The sequence below is a fragment of the Lepisosteus oculatus genome, chromosome 14 (genome assembly GCF_040954835.1).
Source record: "Lepisosteus oculatus isolate fLepOcu1 chromosome 14, fLepOcu1.hap2, whole genome shotgun sequence".
Lineage (NCBI taxonomy): Eukaryota > Metazoa > Chordata > Actinopteri > Semionotiformes > Lepisosteidae > Lepisosteus > Lepisosteus oculatus.
The window spans coordinates 47,830,907-47,857,728 of NC_090709.1; the positions used below are offsets into that span (position 1 = coordinate 47,830,907).

At 45.8% G+C, this 26,822-nt stretch overlaps 1 protein-coding gene and 6 non-coding genes across 7 annotated transcripts; 2 read left to right on the forward strand and 5 right to left on the reverse strand.

Moving 5' to 3' along the window:
• Nucleotides 1-5,684: 5,684 nt before the first annotated feature.
• On the reverse strand, nt 5,685-5,756 carry trnaf-aaa (transfer RNA phenylalanine (anticodon AAA)). Its single transcript has one exon. It is a non-coding gene; the product is annotated as a tRNA-Phe (tRNA).
• Nucleotides 5,757-8,571: 2,815 nt separating this feature from the next.
• trnal-uag (transfer RNA leucine (anticodon UAG)) lies at nt 8,572-8,653 on the reverse strand. Its single transcript has one exon. It is a non-coding gene; the product is annotated as a tRNA-Leu (tRNA).
• Nucleotides 8,654-12,443: 3,790 nt separating this feature from the next.
• trnay-gua (transfer RNA tyrosine (anticodon GUA)) lies at nt 12,444-12,531 on the reverse strand. Its single transcript is given in 2 exon segments — nt 12,444-12,479; nt 12,495-12,531. It is a non-coding gene; the product is annotated as a tRNA-Tyr (tRNA).
• Nucleotides 12,532-13,277: 746 nt separating this feature from the next.
• LOC138242648 (histone H4-like) lies at nt 13,278-13,583 on the forward strand. Its single transcript, XM_069198199.1, has one exon. It carries the CDS (start codon nt 13,278-13,280, stop codon nt 13,581-13,583), a length of 306 nt encoding a protein of 101 aa, XP_069054300.1.
• A 306-nt stretch (nt 13,584-13,889) lies between these two features.
• On the reverse strand, nt 13,890-13,945 carry LOC138243857 (U7 small nuclear RNA). The gene has a single exon (XR_011192475.1). It is a non-coding gene; the product is annotated as a U7 small nuclear RNA (small nuclear RNA).
• An 8,284-nt stretch (nt 13,946-22,229) lies between these two features.
• LOC138243654 (U1 spliceosomal RNA) lies at nt 22,230-22,394 on the forward strand. Its single transcript, XR_011192304.1, has one exon. It is a non-coding gene; the product is annotated as a U1 spliceosomal RNA (small nuclear RNA).
• A 599-nt stretch (nt 22,395-22,993) lies between these two features.
• LOC138216493 (5S ribosomal RNA) lies at nt 22,994-23,112 on the reverse strand. Its single transcript, XR_011180205.1, has one exon. It is a non-coding gene; the product is annotated as a 5S ribosomal RNA (ribosomal RNA).
• Nucleotides 23,113-26,822: the final 3,710 nt, after the last annotated feature.

Sequence of the window (26,822 nt, forward strand, 5' to 3'; positions counted from 1 at the left end):
GGCAGATTGGATTTGGCACAGGACGCCTGCTCATATATGTTGATCTTTGTTGGGCTGGAAAAACAATGATAAAAAGTGAAAAAAGCTCTCCCCAACATTTCCCTTCTCTTGGCCATGGTTACACTGCCCTTTCTTTCCTTCTTTTGTCCTTCTACAAAGATTCCAGGGCTCTTTATCCACCATAATATCAGAAGCCAAAAATAACCATCTAATGTGTAAACAGCATTTGTAATGTTGGTAGCTGGAAGAGGTTAAGTATGTTTGCAAGACCTAGTTGATTACACCACAGACTTACCTTGTTTTTTTTTCTCTGGACTGTACCACTATCATAGAAGATTTTTTTCAAGACACATCGCAGTTCCATAGTAGAATTTATCAATAGTAGAATTCCATAGGACATTATTTATCAACATCTAACATTACCCAGTGTGAGACTCTGCCAGTAAACCTCAGAGCATTGAGTTCTCCACTGGTGAAGATGGCTTTCTGAAGTCATGAAATCCACTGCTGGGATGCCTGAGAGACAGTGATTGAATCCTGTCTGGAATTAGGCTCTCTGTTAGTGTTGATCTGTGGGAATTATGTGGTAAAAAGGGAAAACTCCTTTACTTTAGTCACTTTGAAAGTTCAAATGTACAGATCTTCAGAAACCCCAGTCTGAAGGATGAAGCAGGTTCTGCTCAAGGACGTTTTGCTCCATTCAATCCAAGCAGATAGTCCACCATTTGCCTTCTCTTGGCCATGATTACACTGCCCTTTCTTTCGTCTTTGTACTTCTACAAAGATTTCAGGACTCTTAATCCACCATAACATCAGAAGCCAAAATTAACCTTCTAACATGTACAAATCATTTGTAATGAAAGGAGGTGGAAGGGTTTAATAATGTTTGTAAGACCTGGTTGATTCCCACACATAGACATACTTTGTTGTCAGTTTTTTTTCTCTTTGAAAGGCTATAGGAGGGGTGTGATGGACTGTACCACTATCATAGAAGATGTTTTTCTTCTAAGGACACTTCTGTAGCGGCAAGGCGTATTTAAAATACAGGAATTAAATTTGCTGCTCCCTTGCCAGTCCCTCTCTCCCTCATCTCAGTGCAGCTGGATACAGAGAGGCCATTCCATCTGGTTCACGTTTAAGGTGTTTTTCTAGCTGATAGAGTTTCCTGATAAGGAACAGCTCCCAAGGCTGAGATTCACCAGCCACCCTAATAAGTGGTCATCTCTGGCGCCTTACTGTCTGGGAGATTCCATGGGAGAGGTTCATCCCAAGGTTTACAACCCTAAGGTCAGAGGTCACTGTTACTCATCCTCCACCTCAATCAGCCAATCAGGAACTGGTAGGGCAGGGTAACCCCACGTGGGTCTCGAATGCCCGCGGAACTTTAAGCCACTGAACTACCGTAGTTCCTCCAGATAAAACAGGCAGCACGATGCCCAGAAGGTGCCCCTCCAGGACGTTCTCAGACTCAGCTCGGACAATCACGTGACGGCCAGTGTGTCCGAGTGCCAGGACTTTGTTTTAAGAGTCGAGAACGGAGGTTGCCCACGCATAACCAAAGGATCCGCCCGAGGTTAGCCCAGCAGCAAGCCCCGTGAACCGCGGGTACTCCACCTTCAAAGCTAACCTGATCAACGAGTGAACTACGGTTGGAACTGTCGACAGCTGAATCTCAGGATTCAGGACTAGCGCTACATCAGGAACGAACTAGTCTTCTTCCCATCTAAAGAGTGTGACTGGCTTGGACCCGTAGTCACTTTCCATGTGCACAAGCTCTGCTAGTTTCAGCCAACACTAACTAGCCGGTCTTCAAAGAGCATCAGCAGTGCATCGCAACAGGAATCTCTCCCTCCTCTCCTTCTCACCAGCCGCACCGGCCACTGCCTGGCACCGAGCCAGAGAGTGCCGATTGCACACAACAATAGCCTGCCACTGCTTCTTTATGTCCGCGGGAGATCGGAATCCACACAGATCGGATGAGTATTCAACATTCTGCATTACAGCTCAAGAATTCAATTGTTACCTCAACCACAATTGATATCAATCTAATACCTATGAGTGATGTACTTGCTTTTGAGTATCTAGTGTAGAAGTTGTAATCCCAGTAATCCCAGTTGTAATCCCAGACAAGCAAAAAAGACAGTTGTACAGCATGATTATGCTAGGACTGTACATTTGTATTTTAATACTTTTGTATATTTATCTTAATTGTAATATACATATAACCATAAATGCTGTTCTATGTAAATACATTTTGTTGTATTTTATCATATTTTAGCTGAGGGCACAAGGGGGTCTATTATACCTTCCGAAACTTCCAAGACAACTATAACAGAGGCTCATATTTTAATATAATTTGCTTTAAAAGAAAACCACAATTTGTACGATATCATCCCTCAATATCGACGTTCAAATGAAGGATTTAAAGAAGCAACAGCGATAGGAGAGTTCATTGATTTTGGACCAATGTTTGAATCTGAACAATCCTTCCTCCTGGAAAGAAGAAAAAACAGGTATGTTTTGAGTCTCATGATGATGCTCTTCTGGATTAAAAAAAAAACAGTGCAAATTTGTTTCGGATGTATTTTGGATAAAATTATAACTGTCATCGAAGAGAAATTTGATCAGTTGAATGCAGTCGAAACTTTTGACATTTTATATGATGACAGGACGTACATTTAGGACTCAGTACCGATAACGCTGCTGATATTGATGGAGTAGAAATTAAGTGTATTGGCAATTTTATCTGAAGCAAGAAGTACTAGAACACCTCCTATAAAAATGTTAGGATTCAGAGCAAGAAATATTTTTCCACCTCACCCAATGGTATTGCATTAACGAGGCTGAAGCTGGCTTCTTATTCGCCAGCTTCTTCTTCTGCCTTTAATGCTGCTGCTGTGTTGTTATGCCGCCTTTCGCCTTTAGATGGCTCTTTACAGTAATTTTTAAAAGTACTAATCAGGATGGATTACTGTATTTATCCTCAGTAAATGGGAATATGTAAGTAGTGACTATCCAAATAACATTTTTGTGTGAAACACATTTCAGAAAATTGTAAACCAATTTTCAAAACTCACAATAACACAAACACAATAAGTAAATAAGACAAAGGCAAAACATAAGTTCACAGGCACTTTCTGCATATTTACCACGACCTTGCCTTCTGATCATAAAAAGTCTTAAAATCTTGCATTTTACAAGAACTTTTTAATATAAATTGGACATTTAGAACATGGCATATGAGAATATATGGTTAACCGAGGATGAGCAACAGGTGATGGCACTTCCTGCTTCTTGCTATAAACCTACCCCCTGGTTATAAAAACATCTAAAAATTCTGACACTGAGGTGTGAGAGACAATGGAACAGACTATCAAAATCCTGAACTTTAGGAAATTTTACAGTGCCATTTTTTCAAATATGACCCTGTGAACATGGCATGTCCCTCCTTCCTCATTACCAAAACATCTCAATGTTCCAACACTATGTACATTGGTAATTACAACACTTCAATGTTGCATTTCTGAGTTGTGACATTGTGAACATGGCATGTTCAAGTATATAGAAACTCTAGATCAGAACAGGCTAAATGCAATTCATAGTGATTTATCATTTTCTGACTTTCTAAATGAAAAAAAAAATCGGTGATTATGACACTTCGGTATGACATAAAATATGCTTCAATGATAGAATAAATAATCATGGAAAAAATACCCACAGTGGACATTCATAGTTGTGATTATAGGAATGTTAAATATCAGGTGAGTAGCTGCGTCAGCATGCGTAGGCTGCAAAGGAACAAGTAAAGGGTTATTCCATGCTGAAAAGAGAAGAAAGGAAACACGACGTGTTGGCCGTGGAGCCTTCTTCAGGTGTTAGAAAGACAGGGCAGTATGCACAGATAATTTTCTTTTTATCTTTGCTTACTGCAGTTTATCTTTGATGACAACATCAAAGACATTAAGGAATTCTTACGGCTAACAGCTCCACATCAACTTCCTTTTATAACTAACCTCATCAGATCTCTCAACTGCACTCTTCCAGTTTCTCACTTCAGAGAAGGATAAAAAACTCAATCATCCTCTACAGAGAAAAACCATCAACACCCCTACCACCTCCACTAATCCTAACCTTGTTGTTACTATACCCTCTGACCTTTCCCTTTCACCCCTTTGCATCCTCAGCTAACATATTTTAATATTACAACACAATTACAATAGATTGTACAGTATTTACAGTTTAAAATTAAGGTAAATATGTCAAAATATCAAAATCCAACTGCACAGTGCTAACAAAACAATGCTTGTCAAGTTCTCAAACAAATCTGCATTGTATTTTTAAAATATTTCAGCAGAGGATGTGACGGGAGTATAAATGATGATTCAACGATCATTTTTCTTGGGTGAATATGGTTTTCTGGGGAGTTGCGATGTTGGGCATTATTGGACATTTTTGACAAGTGTTGAACAGTCACATTTCCTACAAATATTAAAATGGCTATGGTTTAGCTGAGAAATCCAATCGACCTATGTGAAAACAATGTTTACATCACAGAAGAAACCCATCCCTGGGTGGACTTGAACCACCAACCTATCGGTTAATAGCTAAACACGATAACCGATTGCGTCACAGAGACTGACTGGTGGAGTCTCTTCTCGAATCAAAAAAAAAAACTCTTCCCGTTTATTTTGCCAGCCGGTAATATTTCTTCTGCACTGATAACCAAGAACTGAATTTCATGTTTCGCAAGCTGTGTGAATTTCATCAAAAACAAGTTTTCCAGAAAGGAAATGAACACATGCATTTAATGAAATCAAGCCCTTTGTGAGTGCCCAAAATGGTACGTTCTGTACTACAAGATAGGAAGAAAGACACGGCTGGGATTTGAATCACAGTTCTTTTGTTCAATAAAGAGGCTCTTTAACCAAATAAGCTACGGTGACAGGACCACCATCACCTTTTACAGCCACTTGGACACACCGCTCTGAGACATCTGCGTTCAGTAAGCGCTGAACCTGCGCTCAGAGCAATTTGCCTCTTTTACATACAGTAGCAGCCCCGACACTGAGAAACGAAGAGAACTGACTTTTATCTGGCATTTTTCATGTCCAATGCGTTTGACATCTCCCAAGGGCGACAAGGTTCTTCTGATTTTGGATCACAAGATTGTAGGTCCAACTTCTACCTGCCTCGTGTAAATTTTATTCAAGCTCCTCAGTAATAGATGTCTATTATGTAATGAACCGCACCTGAAAGCAAACATTGGGTCTGTTTCCTTTGTTTTCCAGCATGAAATAGCAAATTGTTACAAAAAGTACCTGCTAATGTCCAATAGCGTTTTTTTTTCAAATTACATTTTCCGGCTTCAGACACTTTTTAATAAAAAAAAATGTCCGGAAACTCCCTAACTTTCAGGTTTGCTTGAACCTGTATTAAAAGAAGTTATTTGAAACTTCCGGGATTCCATTCTCTGATGTAGCTGTCTCTAAAGACGGATGTGATGTTTCGCAGATGTGAACTGTGCCTTCTCTCTTGTGTTCAAGGGTATTCGCTGTGTGAGATCCTAACTGTATGTCCAGTAGGGCTCTATTTTGTTTAGATTATCTATGTGGTGTACAGATAGAACTCAACTGCATGGTGTGAATTCTGTGTTTAGGACGAGCAGAACCTGAAAAACTAAAAGTAGACCTCAACGTGATTTGAACACGCAGCCTTCTGATCTTTAGTCAGACACGCTACCTTTGCACCACAAGGTCACAACTTCCAGCTCATTTGAATTCCCCAAAGGAGACAAATCAGCTTCACAAAAAAAAGATTTTTTTTCCTCCTGTGAGGAGCGCCGCTCTTCTGAAGAGAGTCTCTTCATCCCAGACCACATTTTATTCTTCCTGCGCAGCTGAAGTGCAGGTGTTGTTCTCAATAACAGATCCAGGAACACTGACTGTTTTTCTATTTTTTTTAATTAAGTACCCCATGGTGCAACGGTAGCACGCCTGACTCTAAATCTCCAAGTTCATTTTCAAAGTATATCAGAGTCAACTGATACTGATCAGGTTTTGCTGCTACTGAACCCGCAGTCTTCACCTTAAAGTTCAATTCCCCAAGCCTTCTGACCTTATATGTCCATCCCTTCTCGTCAAAACTCGTATTTTCACAGAGTACCCTACAGAAATCGCAGTATAGAATGAAAAACTCCAGTAGATCTCGGCCACTGTTGGTGATTTTCCTTTAAAAACAAATTAATCTCCTGAAATTTTAGTGTATCACTTTCACTGAGACCGAGGAGTGTTAAGCTGTACATGAGTCTTTGTGGCTCGGTTGTTAACAAAAAGGGTGGTGGTTTGAGCCCTCCCAGGGACACTATGAGCCTTTTAATGTACACACCCGTCTCACTTTATCTCCACGGCTGGACTCCACCGCAATCAAATACAGAGCCCGCAGGGGGCAGTAAGCTCGCATATATAGCTCACTGTGTATATAATGAAGAAGCAGAGGTTAGTTTCTTATCTGCGCGTTACAGGGTCTTATGCAACTCGTACCAACAGCTGGGGTTTGATCCCTGCACGGGCTATTAGTTGAAAGGCCATTGTAAATGACATGTAAGAGATTTATAGATAGATACTTTATTGATCCCGTGAGGGAAATTAATCAAGCTTATCCAGCTGGCTTTTATGTTTCACACTAAATTGCGATCTTGAAACCAAAATAGTTAGAAATATGGAACACAACCATTGTTCCCCAAGAAGGAAAGCTGTTTAACACTGATGTCACACCTTTTTATTTAACCCAGATTGTGAAGACAACTCTGCCCTATCAAAGGAAAATGTTGCACAAAAGTTGGAAAGCACACTCTGAATCCATCTGTACTGTATATTTGATTTCCGCGAACCGTTCAAGGCTGCTTGGTGCTTCGCAACTCAGTTTAGAGAACTACTGGTGCATTTTCACTCATTGAATTTGATCTTTGTACTCTCTTTTCATTCTCAGCTATAATATTTCAAAATTACAGTTCGGATTTGTTGGAAAACTTCAGAGGCATTATTAAGTTAGGACTGTACAATTGTATTTTAATATCTTGTTATATTTACCTTCATTTTAATATGGATGTAACCATAAATGTTGTACTTTTTAAAACATTTTAACTGAGGACGCACGACGACTATTATACCTTGTGATACATGCAAGACATCTGTAAACGAAGATGTAATTACAGTCAAATTGGCAATTAAAAGAAAACCACAATTTGTATAATATTATTTCTCTATGTCGATGATCAGTTGAAGGATTTGAAGAAACTATATATTATTCCTCGATATCGATGATCAGTTGAAGGATTTGAAGAAACAGCAGCAATAGCAGGTGATTTTGGTTTTGAACCCTTTTTTACACCTCAATAATTCATTTGTCCTCGAAAAAAGAAAAGACAGGCATGTTTTGAGTCTCATAATGATCATCTTCTCGATCCAAAGAAACGTATAAATTTGATTCCTTCCGTAGTATTTTGAAGGATTCAGGCTCCTTCTCAGAGATCCTTGCTCGCCAAATAACTTTGCATCTGAGGAAGAGCACCACGGAAAAAACCCAACTCAACAAGAGAGCGCGTTGGTTGCTCTTGCTCTTAATGCAAGGAGCTGTTTTTTTTTCCTCACAATAATAATTATTAACCAGAAACAGCAGCACAGGTAGGTCGCATTTGTGATTATGTCACTTCTCTGCTTCAGCAAGGTCAATAAAAGACTCTGAAAGTAGTAAAGCAAAACTGAACTCAAAATCATATTAGGAATTCTGAGCGATATCTCCATACAGGTAATCCAACAGAACGTTGAAATATTTGAATATCATCTCTCTGTATATTGCGCTGCTTTTAACCCAGAGTAAAACTATTGGATTGAAGGAATGCTAACCGCTGGGTTAAAATGTATAGTTGTTATTTGGAGAAATCTGTAAACTCGTGATCTTATATGTTTTAAAAGACAGCACAGGAAAAAACAGTGCTGATTATTTTCCGGAGACGGAGCACTGATGACCTATCCGAGCTAATCGATAAAACCCACCCAGTGGATACTCTAGCAGAATGTCAAAGAACATTCACCTTTGTATCCAAAGAAACCACAGGAACAACATCAGGAAGCACAATCAATTCCCCTTTTAAATCTTTCCTGTAAGGTATGCTATGTGAATTCATGAAGTGAATCCTCTGATCTCTTTTGATCACGAACAAAGTACTTCTGATGGAGCGCTATGTTCAAAGATTTAATAAGCTTTACCCCTTCCAACGATTCGGCGTGAAGAATTAAAAGTTTCACAGACAAAAGCAGCTCACCACCACAGCCAATATTAAATGTACTTGCTGGTACACTATCATGTGCACTGCCTCAAAAGTGATCTCGGCAGATGTTGTTCCCTACATAAAGCTGAACGTGCCAAAGAGAATTTCTGTTGAGAAAACAAAATATTTTTTCTGCCTTGATGTTAAGCCTGTCTTTTAGAAAGTCTATCTCTAAACACCTCCCGCAGCCTAACAAAAAGCACTTTTACTGATCGTATTGCAGGTCTTAAAACACTAACATTTGGCAGCGGTGGGATTCGAACCCACGCCCCCAGAGAGACTGGAGCCTAAATCCAGCGCCTTAGACCGCTCGGCCACGCTACCTTCCACCAGCTCCATCTTCCTCACATTCCTGGCTTGGAAAATGACGGAGGCTTCAACTCTTGTCGTCGGATCTAATGATATCATGACATGTGGAAGTGACTGCACCTTCATCTTCCGAGATGCTTTCAATAGCACAAACGCTACTTTCACCGGCACAAACATAGCAATAACGAGGGAGGTGGGTTTCATCCTTTGTGCTGTTTGTAGGGGCGCAACTCTACGTCGATCTACTGACTTGAAGAGCAAAAATCAAAATCCTCTCCTACTACTATTGCTTTTTTCATAGTTTCTTCAAATCCTTCATTTGAACGTAGATTTTGAAGGATATTGATGATAATACCACATAAATTGTGGTTTTCTTGTGATCGCCAATTTTATTCAAATATCAGCTTTTTTTACGGTTCCTTGCGTGTTTCACAAGGTATAATAGCCCCCCTCGCATCCTCAGCTAACATATTTTAAAATTACAATAGCTTATACAGCATGCATGTTTACATTTATATTAAAATTAAAGTAAATATACAAGAATACATACAGTACTAACCCAATAATTCTTGTCAGGTTCTCCAACAAATCTGCGTTGTTATTTTAACGTTTCAGCTGAGGGTGCAAAAGGAGTATAAATGAATTATCCCGCCAGCCATTCAAAGACCAAATTCCATGAGTGAACATTATTTTCTCAGAAGTTGCCGGCATTGGACTTTGCCAGTGGTATTGAATTATGTCCAAACTGTTGTCGTAGTTCCTTCTTGAAATTCGACACGTGCAAAGCACTCGTAATATCATAGGTGTTAAAGTTCGCTGAGTCTATTCGAATCATGGTGTGTATCCCTGCCTATCATTGGGAGACAGGTAGCTTTTTTACACTCAGATTCCAATCTTCAATGCTTTGTGTGAGAGTTTACATAACTTTCATTTTCTCACATTTTCTGACGACTGTTCCAAAGGGGCACTCTGTCAATTCCGAATACTTTTCAAAAATCTGCCTGCATGTTTGATTATTGTCATTTCATTTAAAAAAAGTTCAATATTGATCATAACTAAAGAAAATAATGATCATGAACAAAAAAGGGATAAAGATGCGAGTCGATCTTGAATCACAGCTGGGTGACACGGGCTTCTGTTCTGATATGGTTGTATGAGAAACAGAAGGAATTGCCAATCTCCTATAGAACATGAGTTGAATCATGAGTGAGACATTTTGTATACTCGTGCATATGTCAACGCCTGACCTACATCATAAAACTAACATTAAGTTGTCAGAGACATTCATTTATATACAAACAAGAGACAGACCAAGTAATAATTCTACATTAGTTCAGGCGGGTAAACCTGAACTAACTAATAAACCTATTAATAATTCTACATTAACGTGTCCTACACTGATCAGACTAATTGACATGGTCTGATTCAGAGCCTGTGCAGTTCGTGCTAATTACAACAACGACAGTTCTGAAACCTCATCACCGAACTGAGCACAAGTTCAGCTGTTCTCCAGTTTTGTTACGCATGGTTTTTCATTGCAATTGAGTTCAGAGCTGGAGCTGACCTCCAGACAGTACAGTGTTTTGGGTAAGTTGTCGACGCAGGAGGCTGCAGACAACTTACCCAAAGTGTTTTCTATAGCTTTCAGGTGCAGTTCATTTATATAAAAGAATGTAAGTGGTATAAACTCAACAAGCCAGATGGCAGTCGAACCTATAATTTTCTGACACGAGGCCTAACGCGTTATTCATTACGCCACTGACCCTGCTATTATAGTGTTAAAAAAACGCGTTTTCTACGTCTGTTTAAAAATCACTAAAAAAGACAAAGGGCTTGTGTGTTGCGCTAAAATTCCGCTTCATTTCGAATGCAAATAAAAACCGTTTTGTTCCGTGAAATCATACATTTGTCACATGCTTCATACTATACTTCTCTCTTGTATTAGTAAAGCATTTTGATTTAAACTGAACAATATATGGTAACGCAACAAGGGCTCAGGCGGGCGCCGTCGCCGCATTAGGTCGGCCCCCCACCATCGGGGGCTCGATCCCGGGACTCCCATGTCTCTCTGCAGCGACCCAGCCCGGTGAGCTAAAGAGAGATCTCCCCACAACCCACGGGCTGTGGTCCTGCTATCACAGGGAAGGGCAGTGACGTCACCTGCTCTGGTACACCGGCTCTTACACAGTGCCTGTCGGCCGTAAGCGTTACACTATGAAAGGTTTCATCTATACACTTACACATAATAAGTATACGAATAAATACTCGGAAGAAGCCGCAGCTCAGGTATTAGAGAGATTTAAAATCGGATCGGAGGATTTAGAGTCCAGACTGCAAACCAACAGCTGACACAGGTCTTTTATAGAACCGTTTTGATTTCCTCTACTTTGTCCCCGTGACGTCATTGTCCTGCTCGCAGCCGAGCCCGACACACGTCTGGTTTCTGTCGCTGGGCGCATACCCTGCGGTCCATGCGGGTCCTGATACCCCAGTACAATGACGGGGACGCTAAACTGTAAACAGGTGCCGTCCTTTGGCTGAGACGTAAAACCAAGGTCCTGACTCTCTGTGATCATTCAGGAGAATGGTGGTGGTGGCGGGGAGTCCCCATTACCTGTAAAGCGCATTGAGTGGAGTATCCAGAACAGCGCTATATAAGTGTAAGCAATAATGATTATTATTATTATGTAAAATGCAATAAAAAATAAAACAAAATATCAAACTTTGATTCAAAATAGATTAATATAAAACTGATAAAGCTAATGCTTTTTTCAGGGCTATATCTACTTTTTTTTTTAAAAAGCGAAGTCTGTCGCGACTGAAAGTTAGAGAAGGTATACCAGCGGGTGCCTTCATATCGTGAGCGTCAGTCTCGCCCGTAGCTGCGAGAAGGTTAAAAGCGCACAAGTGATTTGTCTTTCGTCAAAGTATCTGCCGGAGCAGTAAGATGCAGAGCACAATCCAGCAGCTGTAGACGATGTTCGGGGAAGAGCTAATTCTGTTTTCAGCACAGGGAGTGAGAATGAGCTCAGTCCGGCTCCCAGCAGAATCCATCCTGGTTTGGTTACAGTGAGTCTGAGGCTCTTTGGATCGTAACGTAAAAAAAACAATTGCTCACATCGTGTGACTTCCACGACAGGAAGGAAAGATATCACTTAAAAAAATCAGAACTGAAGATTTGGATCCGGGGCCTCATACTTATAAAATTATTAAAATAATAATTATCAAAATATCAGATTGTGTTTCTGCAAAATTTCGTGTACAGTACGCCATTTTTATCTAAAACAGTCACAACGAGGGCTTTACACGCAGTCTGGGGTATTTTCCCCTTTTATATTTTTGCCACTTTATATCGAACCTGTTATACTCCCAGAAGTGCACAGTAGCTTGTACTTAATAAAAATGTACAATTCACCGCTGGTATAAACAGATGTGTGCCGTGTTTGCCTTTGTAAGCATTTGTTTAAAAAATAAGTTCACAATACGATAAAAACACAGAAAGCACAAACTTTATAATACAACGATACAAAATCAATACCAAATCATTATGCCAATTAAGTAACTATCCTTTGAAAACAGAGAACACCTTTATATCTACAAAAAACTTGACATTTGTATGTATTTTTGAATTACAAAACAGACAGTGTAGTCCCTTAATTCAAAGATCAGATCTTGGCCAAAACAAGACAATCAGACGTGGGCTGAATTCGGAACAGGAGCCTTTGCTTAGTCGATTATTGAGCTTTTGATCAATGTCTGAATAAAACGTTTTTAACTCTTTGATTAAATTACACAAAAAGCACCTTCCTTCAAGCCGGAATCGAACCAGCGACCTAAGGATTCCCTATTGACTCCACTACAGTCCTCCGCTCTACTAACTGAGCTATCGAAGGAAAGCTGTGGCATTGCTTTCTGGCACATACTGCCCAATGAAGTAAAATGTGAAATGGGTGATTTAAATCCCACTTCGACATCAAGTTTCCAACTCGTTTCCTTAGTCTCATTTACCTTGAATTTAAGCCACGAACCAGGATTCTACTGTATAAACTTCCAGGGATATTACAAAATGTTTGATGGGGCATCAATCATTCCAGGCGGAAATTGATTCCTTTTTTTTCTCGAGGGATCATATTAAACATTTCATTAGTCTCGAGAGGAGGATCACCATGAGACACAAAACTGTTTCTTTTTGTCTTTATTAGAAAGTAGCGTTTGTGCTACATTAATAATATTTTCGTGGAAATAAAGAAGTTGTAAATTTTAAAAATGTATATTTGAATCGAAATGTGGTTTTGAGTTAAATATTAGCGTGTTCATGTAATTAGTTTGTGTTTGTCATTACTATATATATTGCCATGTTACTAGAATTTGTAACTGAAGTTTACTAGTTGTGTTTTTTATGATGATTAGATATTTGAATACTATATTGTATATAATGTATAATTTGAACTACATATTGTTCAGGTGTGAATAATTGTATATTTTAAGAATACATTTCTAAAACAAATCATTGGCTTTATTTACTAGTTTCTACACCTATAAAAATCTTTCTTTGATGTCTAATAGACATCAAAGAAAGATGTCTATTATACATCAAAGATGAGCAGTGTGTGTCGTGTTCACAGCTGATAACTAAAAGATGTCTGGAAGAGGCAAAGGCGGAAAGGGACTCGGGAAAGGAGGCGCTAAGCGTCACCGTAAGGTTCTCCGTGACAACATCCAGGGAATCACCAAGCCCGCCATCCGCCGCCTGGCTCGCCGTGGGGGAGTGAAGCGGATCTCCAGGCTGAACTACGAGGAGACCCGCGGGGTGCTGAAGGTGTTCCTGGAGAACGTCACCTACACCGAGCACGCCAAGCACGCCAAGAGGAAGACCGTCACTGCCATGGACGTGGTGTACGCGCTGAAGCGCCAGGGCTGCACCCTGTACGGCTTCGGAGGCTAAACAGGAGCGGAGCTTCACTACCGGACCCCGACGTATAAACCCAAGTGACCCAGTGACATTTGTCACTGCTGAGGTTGCTTTATGGGTCTATTTTCTATACCGTGCTGATCAATTGGAAATCAAATGGCAAAAAAGACCCGTTCCCGCACCTAAGGTCAAATATTAGGAATCAAAACTGCTTGAGTGTATGGAAGCACACAGCTTTATCAAGATTTCCAAGTGCAAGATCTTTTTATTCATAAAAGACCCTATTTATGTTGTATGAGAAATATTAATATTAATACAGAATCCTTTTTCACCAAATAAATGGGGTTCCTGACTTCAGAAAGCCTTCTAGACAAATACTAAAAGAGCAAAAATTCAATTTGGTAAATGAAATGAAAACACATACCCTACCAAACCTTGAGTACAGGCCATTCAGGATGATAATACAAAACCATTTATAATTCAACAAATAAAACCTGTCAACTGGTAATCACCACTTATCATAAAAAATAAGTAGCAATACACAGTAGGGGACTCTTGGGTGCAAGTTAAATCCATGCAAGAAGGGGTTTAGTGTTATATTTCCAAATCAGATATGCAAATGAGAGATCTGGCCCAGCCAATCTCAAAGCTCCCATGGTATGGAATGGAGCTGCTCCCCTCTTCTAGTTATTCACACTGGAGTTAGGTTACATATTAGCACATTTCATCTAACAGTTGCTCCAGAAACAAAAACGTAAACAAATGATCTGGAATGTGACCACACCTATGAGAATGTAGTTCAACAGATAACTTGTAAACCTTGTCATAAGATGTTTTTTGTTCTACAAAATATACTTTATTCTGCAAAAAAAACATCTCAAAAGGAACATCTCACACATATTAACACTCCATGTAATAAAAAACAACGGCGGAACGGAGATTGATTGTCCGTTATCAATCTTTGCGAGTGGGGGCGGATTTGCGCAATTAAGAGAGTCCCTCCAAATCTACCACTTGCTATTGTCCTTTAATCTCTGTATAGGTCCCAAAGTCCATTCCAGCGCTCCCTCGCCGTGGGGAGACCCCATTTGGCGACGTGGTGCTTCGTCCTCCTCCTGAGGTCCGCCAGGATCCTCTCCTCCAGCTCCCTCGCCCCCCACTTTATGTTGTGCCGGATGAGAGTGTTCCTCGCCTTCCACAGTCCTTGTTTTGTGAGGGACAGTAGCAGCCCCCACAGGTCCTGTGTCCCCTTGTCCAGTCTGGTGGGTGCCAGCCCCCAGCAGAATGTACTGGTAACTGAGCACTGCATCCTTTCCCAGGAGTTGCATAATGTTGTCCATTCTGCCCCACACCACCTTGGCGAAGAGGCAGCTCCAGAACACATGCTCCTGAGTCTCCTCGACAAAACACGTGTCCCGGGGGCAATGCGGATTCCTGGTTAGCGAGTGTCTGTAGAGGACCTCTCTGGTAGCCAGTCTCTTGTGCACAGCCATCCAGTTGAGGTCCTTCAGTTGGTTGTCAAGTTCTTTGGGCTGTGTCCTTTCCCAGACTTGTCTGGGAACCTGCAGCCTTTCGTCAGCGACCAAATGCCCCCTCACCTCTTTGTACAGGGCTCTGTGGTTGGCCTCCTGCTCCACTTGACAGCGTGGGTGTAGAACTTCGGTCGCCTCTCTGCCTTGGGCCCAGTGTTTGACCACTGGACCAAGTGCCTCATCGGGACGGAGAGCCACAGCCTGACAAAGTACTGGTACTTGTGGCCAATGGGCTCCTGCAGCGCCCGACAGAGGTTGCAGTAGAAGATGCAGTCGAGTTTCAGGGGGAAATGTGGGACATCTCGAACCCCTTCCTCGACCGGCTGACACATCCGGTTTTCGAGTGATGTACTCGTACTTGCCGCCCCAGACGAGGCCGAAGATAATCCCTTGCAGCGCTCGTCTGAGTCTGGCCGGCAGCGGGTACACCACCGCCAGGTAAACCAAAGCTGGCAGGATGTCTGCTTTCAACACCATCACTTTCCCTGTGTAGGACAGCGACCGCGTTTTCCACAGACCCAGCTTCGCATTCACCTTGGCGATCCTCTCGGTCCAGTTGTTGGTCTCGTTGTCCTGGCTCTGGAAGGAAACCCCCAGTATTTTGAGGGGCTCCGTGCAGAGCTCGAGACCCTCCGGCGCCGTCGTCCTGTGCTTCCAGGGCCCGAAGAACTTCAGTTTGCTCTTTCGGCGGTTGAGCTTCGACCCCGAGGCTCTGGAGTATTGCTCCATGACCTGCAGGGCCCTCCTACACCCCCTGTCCGACCTCAGGATCAGCATCATGTCGTCAGCGAACTGGGAGATCTTCAGGGTTTCCCCCGCGCCTCCCGGTATCTCCAGGCCGTCGATGACAGGGTCCCGTCTCACCGTCTCTGCTAAGGGCTCTTGAAGAGCAGGTAGATGATGCCCTCCCTCATGGTGTCTCCCCCGGCGGAAGATCTCCTGCGCCACTTCCACCAGATCTGCCGCCAGGGTGTCCCAGAAGCAGGTGTAGAGTTCCTTTGGGAGTCCATCCGGCCCCGGCACCTTGCTATTCTCCATGGACAAGAGCGCCGCCTTCAGCTCCTCAGCCGCGATCGGACCCTCCAAGTCCTCCCTCACTTCCTCCGGTACTCGTGCCTTCAGCTCCTCCAGAAAAGCATCGCCTGCCTCCACCTCCGTCTGCTTTTCTGAAAAGAGCTCCGTGTAGAAAGCGGTGGCCGCTTCTACCTTGTCGCTCTCGTCCAGCACTTCCTCTCCATCTCCTCGTCTCAGGCCGTGGATCACCCTCTTTTTCTGGGCTCCTCGGACCTGATTGAGTTTGCGGAGCCTCTCCTTCAGGTCCCGTGCCCGGGCTGAATTGAAGGCTCCTCCCCCGTTAGCCGAGCTGTACTCCTCCTCTAGTTGTCTCTGGAGTCGTGTAGCTTCCTTCCTCTCCCTGGCCGCCTTCCATCTGCAGTACATTTGCGCCAGGGTTCGGGTCCTGTCCTTCACCGACTCCCACCATTCCACCATGGAGCTGTAGCCGTTTCTCAGATCGACCCAGCTTGTGTAGTCTTTACGGAACAGTGCCTTGAAGTCGTCTTCCTCCAGTATCTCCCGGTTCAGCTTCCAGTACCCACGACTGAATGCCGGCAGGTTGGTGTTAGCCATCACCGTCAAGCGCTCGTGGCTGGAATACCACTCCGGGGACACCGTCGCCGACTCCAGGGAGCAGGTCGTGTGCAGAAAGATGTAGTCCAGGCGGCTGCACACTCCCCGGGAGTTTTTCCATGTCGTTCTGGCGTCGTTAGGGCGGCACCGTCTGAAACCGTCTACCAGGGAGAACTGCTTGAGTAGCGACTCCAGCTCTGCCGAGCTAGCATCGCTCCCCTTCTCCCGGTCGACGTTGAAGTCCCCGCCAAGCACCACCTGTCTGTTGGTGGTGCAGCAGCTGGCCAGGTCAGCAAACACTTCCTTCCGGATAGAGGGTTCCGTCGGAGCATAGACGTTAATTGCTCTCAACTTCTGCCCCCTCCAGTCGATGTCTGCGACCAGGATCCGGCCCTGCACCACCGAGAAGGAGGAAACCAGCGTCATTTCTGGGTTTCCAAGGAGGATTCCCACTCCGGAAGAGTGGACCCCTCCTACGCTCCAGCATGATTCTCCCTTCGTCCATTCCCTGGAGAATGTCAGCTTGTCGCTTTCATCCTTCAGGTGGACCTCCTGTAAGAAACAAACTGAGAAAGACTTTGAGGCCAGATCATGAAAGCCTCCCCGTCTTTTCACCGGGTCTCTTAGCCCTCTCACGTTAGTTGTTAGAAAGATAAGTTTCACAATCATGATTAAACAAGTGAAAGTTGAACCTCCTCTCTTTGTGCTTACAGTGGAAAACTTGGGAGTCTACATCTGGGCACTGTTTAGCCTAGATGTAACTCCTCTCCTTGGGTGCTGGGGGGAATATGCTGGGCTCCCTCCAGGTCTCGCTGGGGACTGAAAGGTAAACATGCTGGACAGGTCCAGCCCTACCATCAGTCCCGGCTCCAGGGCGGCTTCAAAGTAATCCTCATCTTCCTCGAGGAAATTCTCCGCCACCGCTTCGGGAAGGCTTTTTTCTTTCCTTTCTCCAGGAGTTTCGGGGACCTCCAGTTGCTACTGGGCCTTGGGTGAGGGGGGCTCCACTTCCTGGGCTGCCTCTTCCTGTTGTTCCTGAGCCTCGGGGGAGGGGGGCTCCACTTCCTGGTCTGCCTCTTTCTGTTGTTCCTGGGCATCGGGGGAGGGGGTTCCGACTTCCTGGGCTGCCTCTTCCTGTTGTCCCTGGGCCTCGGGGGAGGGGGTTACCTCTTCCTGGGATGCCTCCTCCTGTTGTCCATGGGACTCGGGGGAGGGGGGTTCTGTTTCCTGGGCTGTCACTTCCTGTCATCTTTGGGCCTCGGAGGGGAGGGTTTCCTTTTCCTGGGCTGCCTCCTCCGGTTGTTCCTGGGCCTCGGGGGAAGAAAGTTCAGTTTCCTCTAGGACGAGGAAACGGTTCTCCCTTACCACTCTTTTCTTTTGTCCTTCCGAAGGTGGATCTGCCCTGCATCTCTTCTCCCGCTTTCTCTTTCCCTTCTTGCTGGGAGTTATGAGGGCCCTTCCTCCGGTCACCCATTTTGTCCGTCGTCCTGGCGGCCATCTTGTGGCACTGGTGCGGCTGGGGGTGTGGCCACGGCAGTTTCGGTTCTCTGCGGGGGAGGTGTTACCAGTTCCATTGGTACGTAAGGGTTGTATGTGAGGACTGTGATGGTCCTCTGGTTTGTCTTCCTCATAGGCTCAGGCCTGAAATCAGAGAAACCGGGGTGCTTACCTTTTTCTCTGATCATTTTCGTTGCCTTTTCATATGAGGCGTCCGTGGCCATGTAGGCCTCCATGTATCTCTCTGCCTTGTTGTCTTGCAGGCAGTAGAGATCTCCGGCCACCAACTGCAGGATCCTTCTCAGGAAGGTAATGAAAAAGGATTTCACAGTTGGCATCGTCTCTGTTTTCTTAGTCCAGTGGAACCGGATCAGTGTCTTCTTGTCTGCCATCTGGAAAGGAGAAAAAAGAAAAAAGGAGAGAAAGAGAGAGAGCAAGGTCCTGTGGAGAGGAGGGTTTAGCTGCCCTCCTAAAGGAGCAGCAAGGGAGCCCTGGCCTTTGCAAAGCCCAGCTAGGTGCAGGCGCAGGAGGAGAGAGAGAGGGAGCGGATAGTGCTTCCGAGTCTCGAGGAAGAAAGTAAGCACCACGGGCAGGCCACGAGTATCTATTCCCAGCCAAGAGGCCAAGGAGGCAGAGAGAGAGAGAGAGGGAGAGGGAGCGGATAGCGCTTCCGAGTCTCGAGGAAGAAAGCAAGCACCGGGGGCAGGCCACGAGTACCTACTCCCAGCCAAGAGGCCAAGGAGGCGGAGCAAGAGAAAGGGGGAGGGGAGAGGAGAGAGCAGAGAGAGAGAACGTTGCTGCTGGATCCCACCCAGCTCAGCTGCTGCTTGGCCTTAACCCCCTAGTCTCAACCTAGGGCGATACCAGCTCAAGCACTCTTCAGGATCTTCGATCACCTTCTAGAACTTTGGAAAGACAGGAACTACGGGCATGCCACTTGAACTTGATCTTAGCCAAAAGCCCGATAAAATTGGATTCCAGCTCACTGGCCCTGCAAAACTTAGTTCAAGACTTTAAACTCTCAGACACATATAGATGTATATATCCCACAACAGCAGGATATACATGGTCAGGGAGGAATAGCAGCTCCAGAATTGACTATTGCTTTGTCTCAGAGAGAGTGAAAGTTGTTGGGGTCACTCTTCAGCCTGTCTTCTTCTCAGATCACCAGGCTTTAGGGTGTAGAGTGGAACTCAAGGGTGGGACTGTCTTTGGCCCAGGCCTCTGGAAACTCAACACAAAGCTGCTAGAGAACGAGGGGGTAGTATCCCGCTACAAGGAGAAACTATCACAGTGGCTGTCCTTGCAGTGTCTGTATGGGTCAGTAGGAGAATGGTGGGAGGAGGTGAAGGTGAGGACAAGGGCCTTTTTCATGGCTGAGGGAAGGAAGGCTGCTGCCAGACGGAAAGGAGTGCTAGCCAGGAAACAGAGGCAGCTGCAGCGTCTCTACACGATGCTGCACAGTGGCTTCAATGTGCTTGAGGATATCGCCCTTTTAAAAAAGGACATCCGAAGCATAGCGGAAGAAAGTAGTCGAGGAGTGCTGTTAAGAAGCTGAGTGCAGTTCTTGGAAGAAAATGAGAAGTGTACTCGCTTCTTTTTCAGGAAAGTGGTAGGCTCCAAGTCTGTCATGGAAAGTGTAGTTGATGAGGAGGGAAGAGAGAGAACAGAGCCGAGTGCTATCCTCTCCTGCATCGAGGCCTTCTACTCAAGACTGTACAGAGGTAAAGGATGAAGAAATTCATTTTTTTACCTCAAAGCTAGAAAACATTTTGAGTGAAGAAGATAGGGAAGTACTTGAGAGGGATTTGACAGTAGAAGAGCTGAGACAGGCTATGGAGAGCATACAGAAGGGGAAAACTCTGGGTGCTGACGGGCTCCCTAAGGAATTTTATTGCACCTTTTGGGATCTGCTTCAGGATCCACTAATGCTCCTTTTCGAGGAAAGCTATAAGACAGAATTGCTGCCTGACTCCTTAAGAGAAGGCACTATCTCTCTCTTGTTTAAGAAAGGAGCAAAGAATGACATAAAGAACTGGAGACCCCTCAGCCTGTTAGGTGTGGACACTAAGATCCTGTCCAAAGCCCTTTTCCTGCGCCTAAAAAATGTAGTGGCCTCACTGGTAGGGAAAGAACAGACTTGTGGGATAGCAGGACGCCTGATGAGCCACAACCTGGCCTTGTTGAGGGATGTCTGTCTATACTCGGAGGATCGCTCCCTCCCTCTGTGCATTTTAGGTGTAGACCTAGAAAAGGCCTTTGACCGCCTAAACCGGCAGTACTTAACATCGGTACTTGAGCACATGAAGTTTGGCCCCATCATGAGAAAGTGGATTAACCTGCTATACACAGGTAGCAACAGCAGAGTAATGGTTAATGGCAATAAATCACGCCCCTTCGAAGTCTATTCAGGGGTGAGGCAGGGCTGCCCATTATCCCCCTTGTTATTCATTTTGGCTATGGAGCCCTTAGCCTGTGCCTTGTGCCAGGATCAGGGGAGGAGAGGTAAAGACATCTCTATACATGGATGACGTCACCCTGCTCCTCTCTGACAATGCCTCAATTAGCAGAGCTCTGCAGTGCTGTGATCGTTTTTCTTTGGCTTCCTCCGCAAAAACTAACAAATCTAAGAGTGAGATTTTTTATCAGAACTGGAGGGAGCCAAAAGAAGGACATGATCTCAGGCTGCAAGAGAAGAGAATTAAGGTCCTGGGGGTGTATTTTGGAGAAGAGATGGGAACAGTAAATTGGCAGAACAAATTGCCAATCTTAAACAAAAAACTGGTGCAATGGAAGGACCGAGACCTCACCATGACAGGGAAGGTGCTGGTCATCAAAGCCGAGCTCTTGCCTGTCTTGAATTTTCTGGCTTCTACCTTCCCAATCCCACACCATGTTACGGCGGTGCTGAGGAGATTGATGTTTCAATTTCTATGGGGTGGGAAGCAGGAAAGACTCAGAAGGGAAATAATGTACAGGCCGCTACCCTCAGGGGGGAAGTCTGTCCCAGATATTGCTACGAAGCTGCTGTGCATTTTCCTGGCCTCTGTTCTGAGAGGCTTTGCAGCAGCACCTGCAGCACCTGGACTTATTTTGCCAGGCTCTGGGTAGGTAGGGAGGTGTTCAGAGTGTGGGGTGTCAGACCCAAGCTGGATGTCCCACTCTCTGACACATGCCCTGCAATTTATGGGACAGTTAAAAGTTTTCTAAGATCTCACCCAATTGGCCATATTCCCCTCTGAGATGTCAGTGTCCAAAAACTGGAAGATTTCGTTGCACCCCAGAACAATAGGCAGACCCCTGTGGGCATTTTAACATCAGCCCAAACAAGGAAGGTGTGGAAACACACATCCTCTAAGTTTCTGTGCAACATTCACAGAGATTTAGCCTGGAGTGTCGTCCACCAGTGCTTACCGGTACGAACTTTCTTGTACCGTAGGGGCCTCACCCCCAGCCCTCGCTGCGTTAGGGTGGGCTGCGGCGAGGAGGAGACTGTGACCCATCTCCTGTGGTCCTGCTTTTTTGCTAAGGCCTTCTGGGCACAGTTTGAAGATTGGTTGCAAGCTCTCTCGCCCCAATTTACCCTGACCGCTGCTTTTGTCATATACGGCATCTCTCCTGACAAACTTCCTCCTGACGTGTTTGACATCTGGGCCGTGGTGAACAGTGGGAAAGACGCCCCGTGGAGAGTGAGGAACATGGGGCTGTTCAAAGGCATCAAGGTCCCAGTCAAGGCAGCAGGTAGCCTGGCCCTGTTCATCACCCGAGAGAACTATTACCTCAGAGAAGGGAGAGAAGGGAGGGAGGAAGCAGAAAATCTGTGGGAAATAGAGAGCATAGGTCAATATCTCAAGAAACTGTGAAAAACATTATCATGTTTAAGTAAAGAATGTGATTTGCACCAGAAAAAAAGCAATTGTTGCTATGTAACTGGTACCGTGTCAAAATGTAATGAGATGTGATCATATATACTGTTTTAAGTATGTATATTAATGTAAAGCTTTCTAATTTGTGATGTCCTGTATTTTTTTGTGAAAAGAAAATAAAGTTCTTAAAAAATCGATTCACCCAAGGCGAGGCTCGGCCATTGCACTCCGGCTGTGCTGACCCCTGCGAATTCCCCAAATGTGGGAATCTCGACTGCATAATTTCTGGTATTGGGGGACTGCGTTCGCGCTCTCCCCTGATGTGCTTGGTCCAAAATCAGATACGGAAGAGTTACGACACCACGTGCTGCGATAGGATCCCAGTTCGAAAGCCACTGCTGGTTCCCGGTTTCTTTTAGTTAGAGGTCCGGAGAAGCATTTCAAGCTGGTTACACTACTCCTTCCGGACATTCATTCCCTTTTCAAAGTCAGTCGTTTTGCTGTAGTCTGCATTATTAAGGCCAATTTATTTGGTCATGGGGGCCTCGGTACTGTATGCTAATTCTCAAGACAGTTTCACCCGTTTTCTGATTGCTAGGTTCTGTACCAGTGCAGACATGTCAAACAGTGAATGGCTGTACCTCTATTGGATCTGTGCTCAATGAATGAAATCAGTAATAAATGAATATATGTATAGTTATACGAAAAACAAGTGGTTTATCGACTCATCTTCATTTGCAGATTTAGAAGCAGCTTCGATATTCGTTTTACAAACGGGTTTTTTTTTATATGGGTCACACACATGCCATAGCAACAAAACATCTCTAGAGATGAGGCTATAGATCACCTTTCCATCCTCCAGGTTTTCCTCCCAAAGCCTACGGCACCAACGGCGACCCCTGCTGGCCGAGAGAGCAAAAGCTTGCAGCACCTGGTATTTCCAGGAAGTCTCCCATCCAAGTACTAACCAGGCCCAACCCTGCTTAGTTTCTGAGATCAGATGAGATTGGGCACATTCAGGGTGGTGTGGCTGCAAGCGAAAGCCATGGCCCCTGACTCGTTACTTGAAGCTGTGTGTGGCTGGGGCTCTGTGCCCCCCGAGCGGGACTGAAGGATCGTTCGTGTGCAACTCTTTGGAAAGGAGCCTCTTTCCAAATCGCATTGCGTACCTGGATGTTGGCAAATGTGCTCCCTTGTGTTGGCTTGTCCCGCACTGGAGGAGAACAAACAAACTGCACGGAGGAGCACAAGGCAAGTCTTCACAAGACAAAAACCTCCAGTGCACAGCACTCTGAAAACATTTCTGGGCTGTTGCGTGTTTATTTCAGCACATAAAGCGCACCAGTCCAACACGTTGGCCGGGCGCGCGGCGCCTCCGCCCTCTTGTGGCCTTGCGGCGTCAGAGCAAGAGGCTCCTTCTCGTTGCCTTTTCGCTGTGTTGCAGAGCCCCGAGAGGGAACCTGGAGCGCACACTTTGTGGGGGGCGGGGGACCGCGTTCGCGCTCTGCCCCCGGTCTCTTGCGCGAGTACTAAATCTCATGGCGCCAGCCAGCGGCCAGGAGACAAATACAATATCGCGGGACAGGGGGGCCTCGTCATTGATTGTTACATATGAGACGGGGATTAGGAGGAGACCCCGACTGATTGGTAAAGGGGAACACTAACACCAGAGAGACACCCTTCTTAATGGCCAAGGAGGATCGGGACCTCGGTTTTATGCCTCCCCCGAAGGACGGCGCCTGTTTGTGCAGCAGAGTGTCGCCATCAGGATGCTGGGGCATAAGAAAGCCACACAGACCGCAGGGTGAGCACTCCCTACTGGTCCCAGTCACACCTCTTGTAGGAGCAGCAGCAACCTGAGCTTTTCCGGGGGGAATCTCCCATCCGGGTGCCGGCTAGGCTCACACCTGCTGGGCTGCCGTGGGTGAGCCCAGTCGAGAGTCGCAGGGTGAGATCTAGTCACCGGGGAGAAACGATACAAGCGAAGGATTACTCGGCTCCCAGCACTTGAAAAGACCGACAAATGACTCGTTCCCACCGGAGCTGAATGTACCTGCATGTGTCGTGTTGTCTTCTTCCCCCGCCCCGCTGTGTTTGCTTTATTGTCTTTGAAGCCGGCCCCCAGGACGAGACGGGCTGTTCCTGTGCCCCAATTAACACTTTACAGGTGCCATTCCCCGGCATTGTGGCCATTGTCGGTGGTCACACGCGGTAAGATAAGGTGGAGGAGAGCGGGGCATGCCCAGCGCCAGACTTTCGAGGAGGGGGCTGTGCGAGGTGAGGTGAGGTGCGACATGCTGGAGCCCCGACGCTGCTAATGCGGAGCACTTGTTGAACTGGCATTGAAAGGACGTGTGCGCACGGAGCGAGCCTTCCCTGCGGCGGAGCGTGTTGTGTGCGCTGCAGCGATGCCGAGAGAACAGCACAGAAGGCAGCAGGCTCTGGAGAGCGGGTAAGAGACGGAGCCTTGTGGGCAGGCGAGCAGGCCCGTTTTTTGGAAATTGCTGAAAAGGCTCCGGTGTTTGTTCGGTGAGTGGCAGGCGCATGACGTGAGCTTGCGTAGCGATTTGCGGGTCTGGTGTTATCCAAATGAGGCCGAATTGCATCCTGGGACATGCTGCGAATGCGCATTGGCGACTGCAGATGTGTAGGAAACGGTGCGCTCGTTTTCTCGTTTTGCCCACCCTTTTGAGTGTTAGTGTGGCGTGTGAGTGTGCGAAAGAGTGGGCCCAGCAGGAGGCGGTGGTGTGCGGGGCGAGGAGCTGGCCTAGGCTGCGTGCTTTGTGCTGTGGGTGCGGGCCGCTTGCAGGGGCTTGTACAGCTCATACTTACCTGGCAGGGGTGATACTTTGATCATCCTGTAGGTAGAGTAGTTGGATTGCTTTCTTGTTTTGTGGAAGCAGTGTTTGTTTTGCAGTTTACGAAATGGCAACTTTTGGATCCCGCAAGAATCCTGTGCGTTTTGAGCTTTTGGATGACCTCTTCATGGATCGCATGCAGTTCAGCAGAAAAGTGTTGCAGAAGGAACTTGGCTTTGAACCTCGGCACTTGGATTTCATCTTTGCTCTCCCAGGTCAGAAAGCATTTGAGGTTGTTTTTGCTACCTATTCTCTGTTTGAACAATGTGTGGATGTGTTTGAGGCAAGAGGAGGGAAAGTTCCTGCCCTTGAGAAGATCAACTTGCAGTCTCTGACACACAGAGAGAGGAAAACGGTGCATGTTGTTATGTTCTCGGAACTGGCAAAGACGGAGGACATTCACACCTGGCTTAACCAGTACTGCACCGTCCACCATGGAACTGAGGTTAGAGATGTTGACGGTATAAAAACGGGAGCAAGGAAATTTGAGGTTCGCTTGCTACCGGACAATGTAAATGGAGGCTTAAGGCACCTGCCCTCTACAATCCTGCTGGGCGCATGCAATGGCTATGTTTTTTATGTGGGACAACCAAAGGTGTGTCGGCGCTGTGGTGCTGTGGGACACCTGGCATTGTCCTGCACTGTGAAATGCTGCAAGACCTGTGGCAAACAGGGACATTTAGCCTCTGACTGTTCAATGCTGCCAAAGTGCAATTTATGTGGCTCGGAAGGACACGTTTTTAAGAACTGCCCTCACGCCTACGCCAATAAACTCAAAATGAGAAAGGATGAGGCAGTGCTTGCTTCAGCCAAACCGGCCCGAAAATCCAAAGCAAACAACAAGTCAAACAAAGAACCCTTGTTGGACAAAGACTCTCAGCCTCCAGCCAGGATCAGTCCTGCTGTGGCTCCGGGGCCGGTGGAAGAGAGATCCACTACGCCCCCACAACTGCAGACTGCACCAGACAAGCACGAGGGTTTGAAAACCCCCGAGAACAGCGAGGACCCCTCCCCCACTCCTGCTCCTCAGAACAAGGGCCAGTGTGGGGCCCCCCGGTGGAGCGGGTCCAGTGAGGATACCCAGGATTCAGCGGAGCTGCTTTTCTCAGACTCTGCAAGTGCTAGAGATGTCCTCCTCTCCTCCATCCAGTCCATCACGGAGGATCTGCAGCAGCTGGTGGGTGAGGGGGAAGAGGAGACTGGTGCATCGGCTGCACCCCTTTCCCCTCAGTGCTCCCAGGAGCTGGACTTGAGGAAAAGGAAAAATGACTCTGTTTTCTCCCCGAGCGAGGAGGAAGGAGAGCATGGCGATGGGGACAGCTGGAACCCCTCCACCCCTCCCTCTACCCGCTTCCTTGAAATGGACTCCGTGAACGCTTTTACTGCTGCCACCCTGATGAAGGCTCATTCAGAGGATGGCTGGCAGGAAATTGGTAAGAAGAAAAAGAAAAAGAAGTAAATCAAGAGAGGTATAAAAGCTTTGAAGATAGGTGGGATAAAGGGCCTTCTGTTTGGTCAGGGGACAATAACAACAGAGCCTCTGGCGTGGCCATTCTTTTCAAAGGATGGGCATTCAAATTGAAAAGTATTCAGAGGGTCATAGATGGCAGGTTGCTGTGTGTGGATGTGGAATGGGGGACCATTAACCTGCGTCTAATCAATGTGTATTGTCCTACTGACGTGGGAGGAAGGGTGGAGCTACTCAAAGCACTCTCTCCCCTATTGTTATGTAGCACAGACGTGATAGTGGGAGGGGATTTTAATTGTATCTTAAAGCATACAGACAGGCAGTCTAGCTCTCCGATAAAATTGGATTCCAGCTCACTGGCCCTGCAAAACTTAGTTCAAGACTTTAAACTCTCAGACACATATAGATGTATATCTCCCACA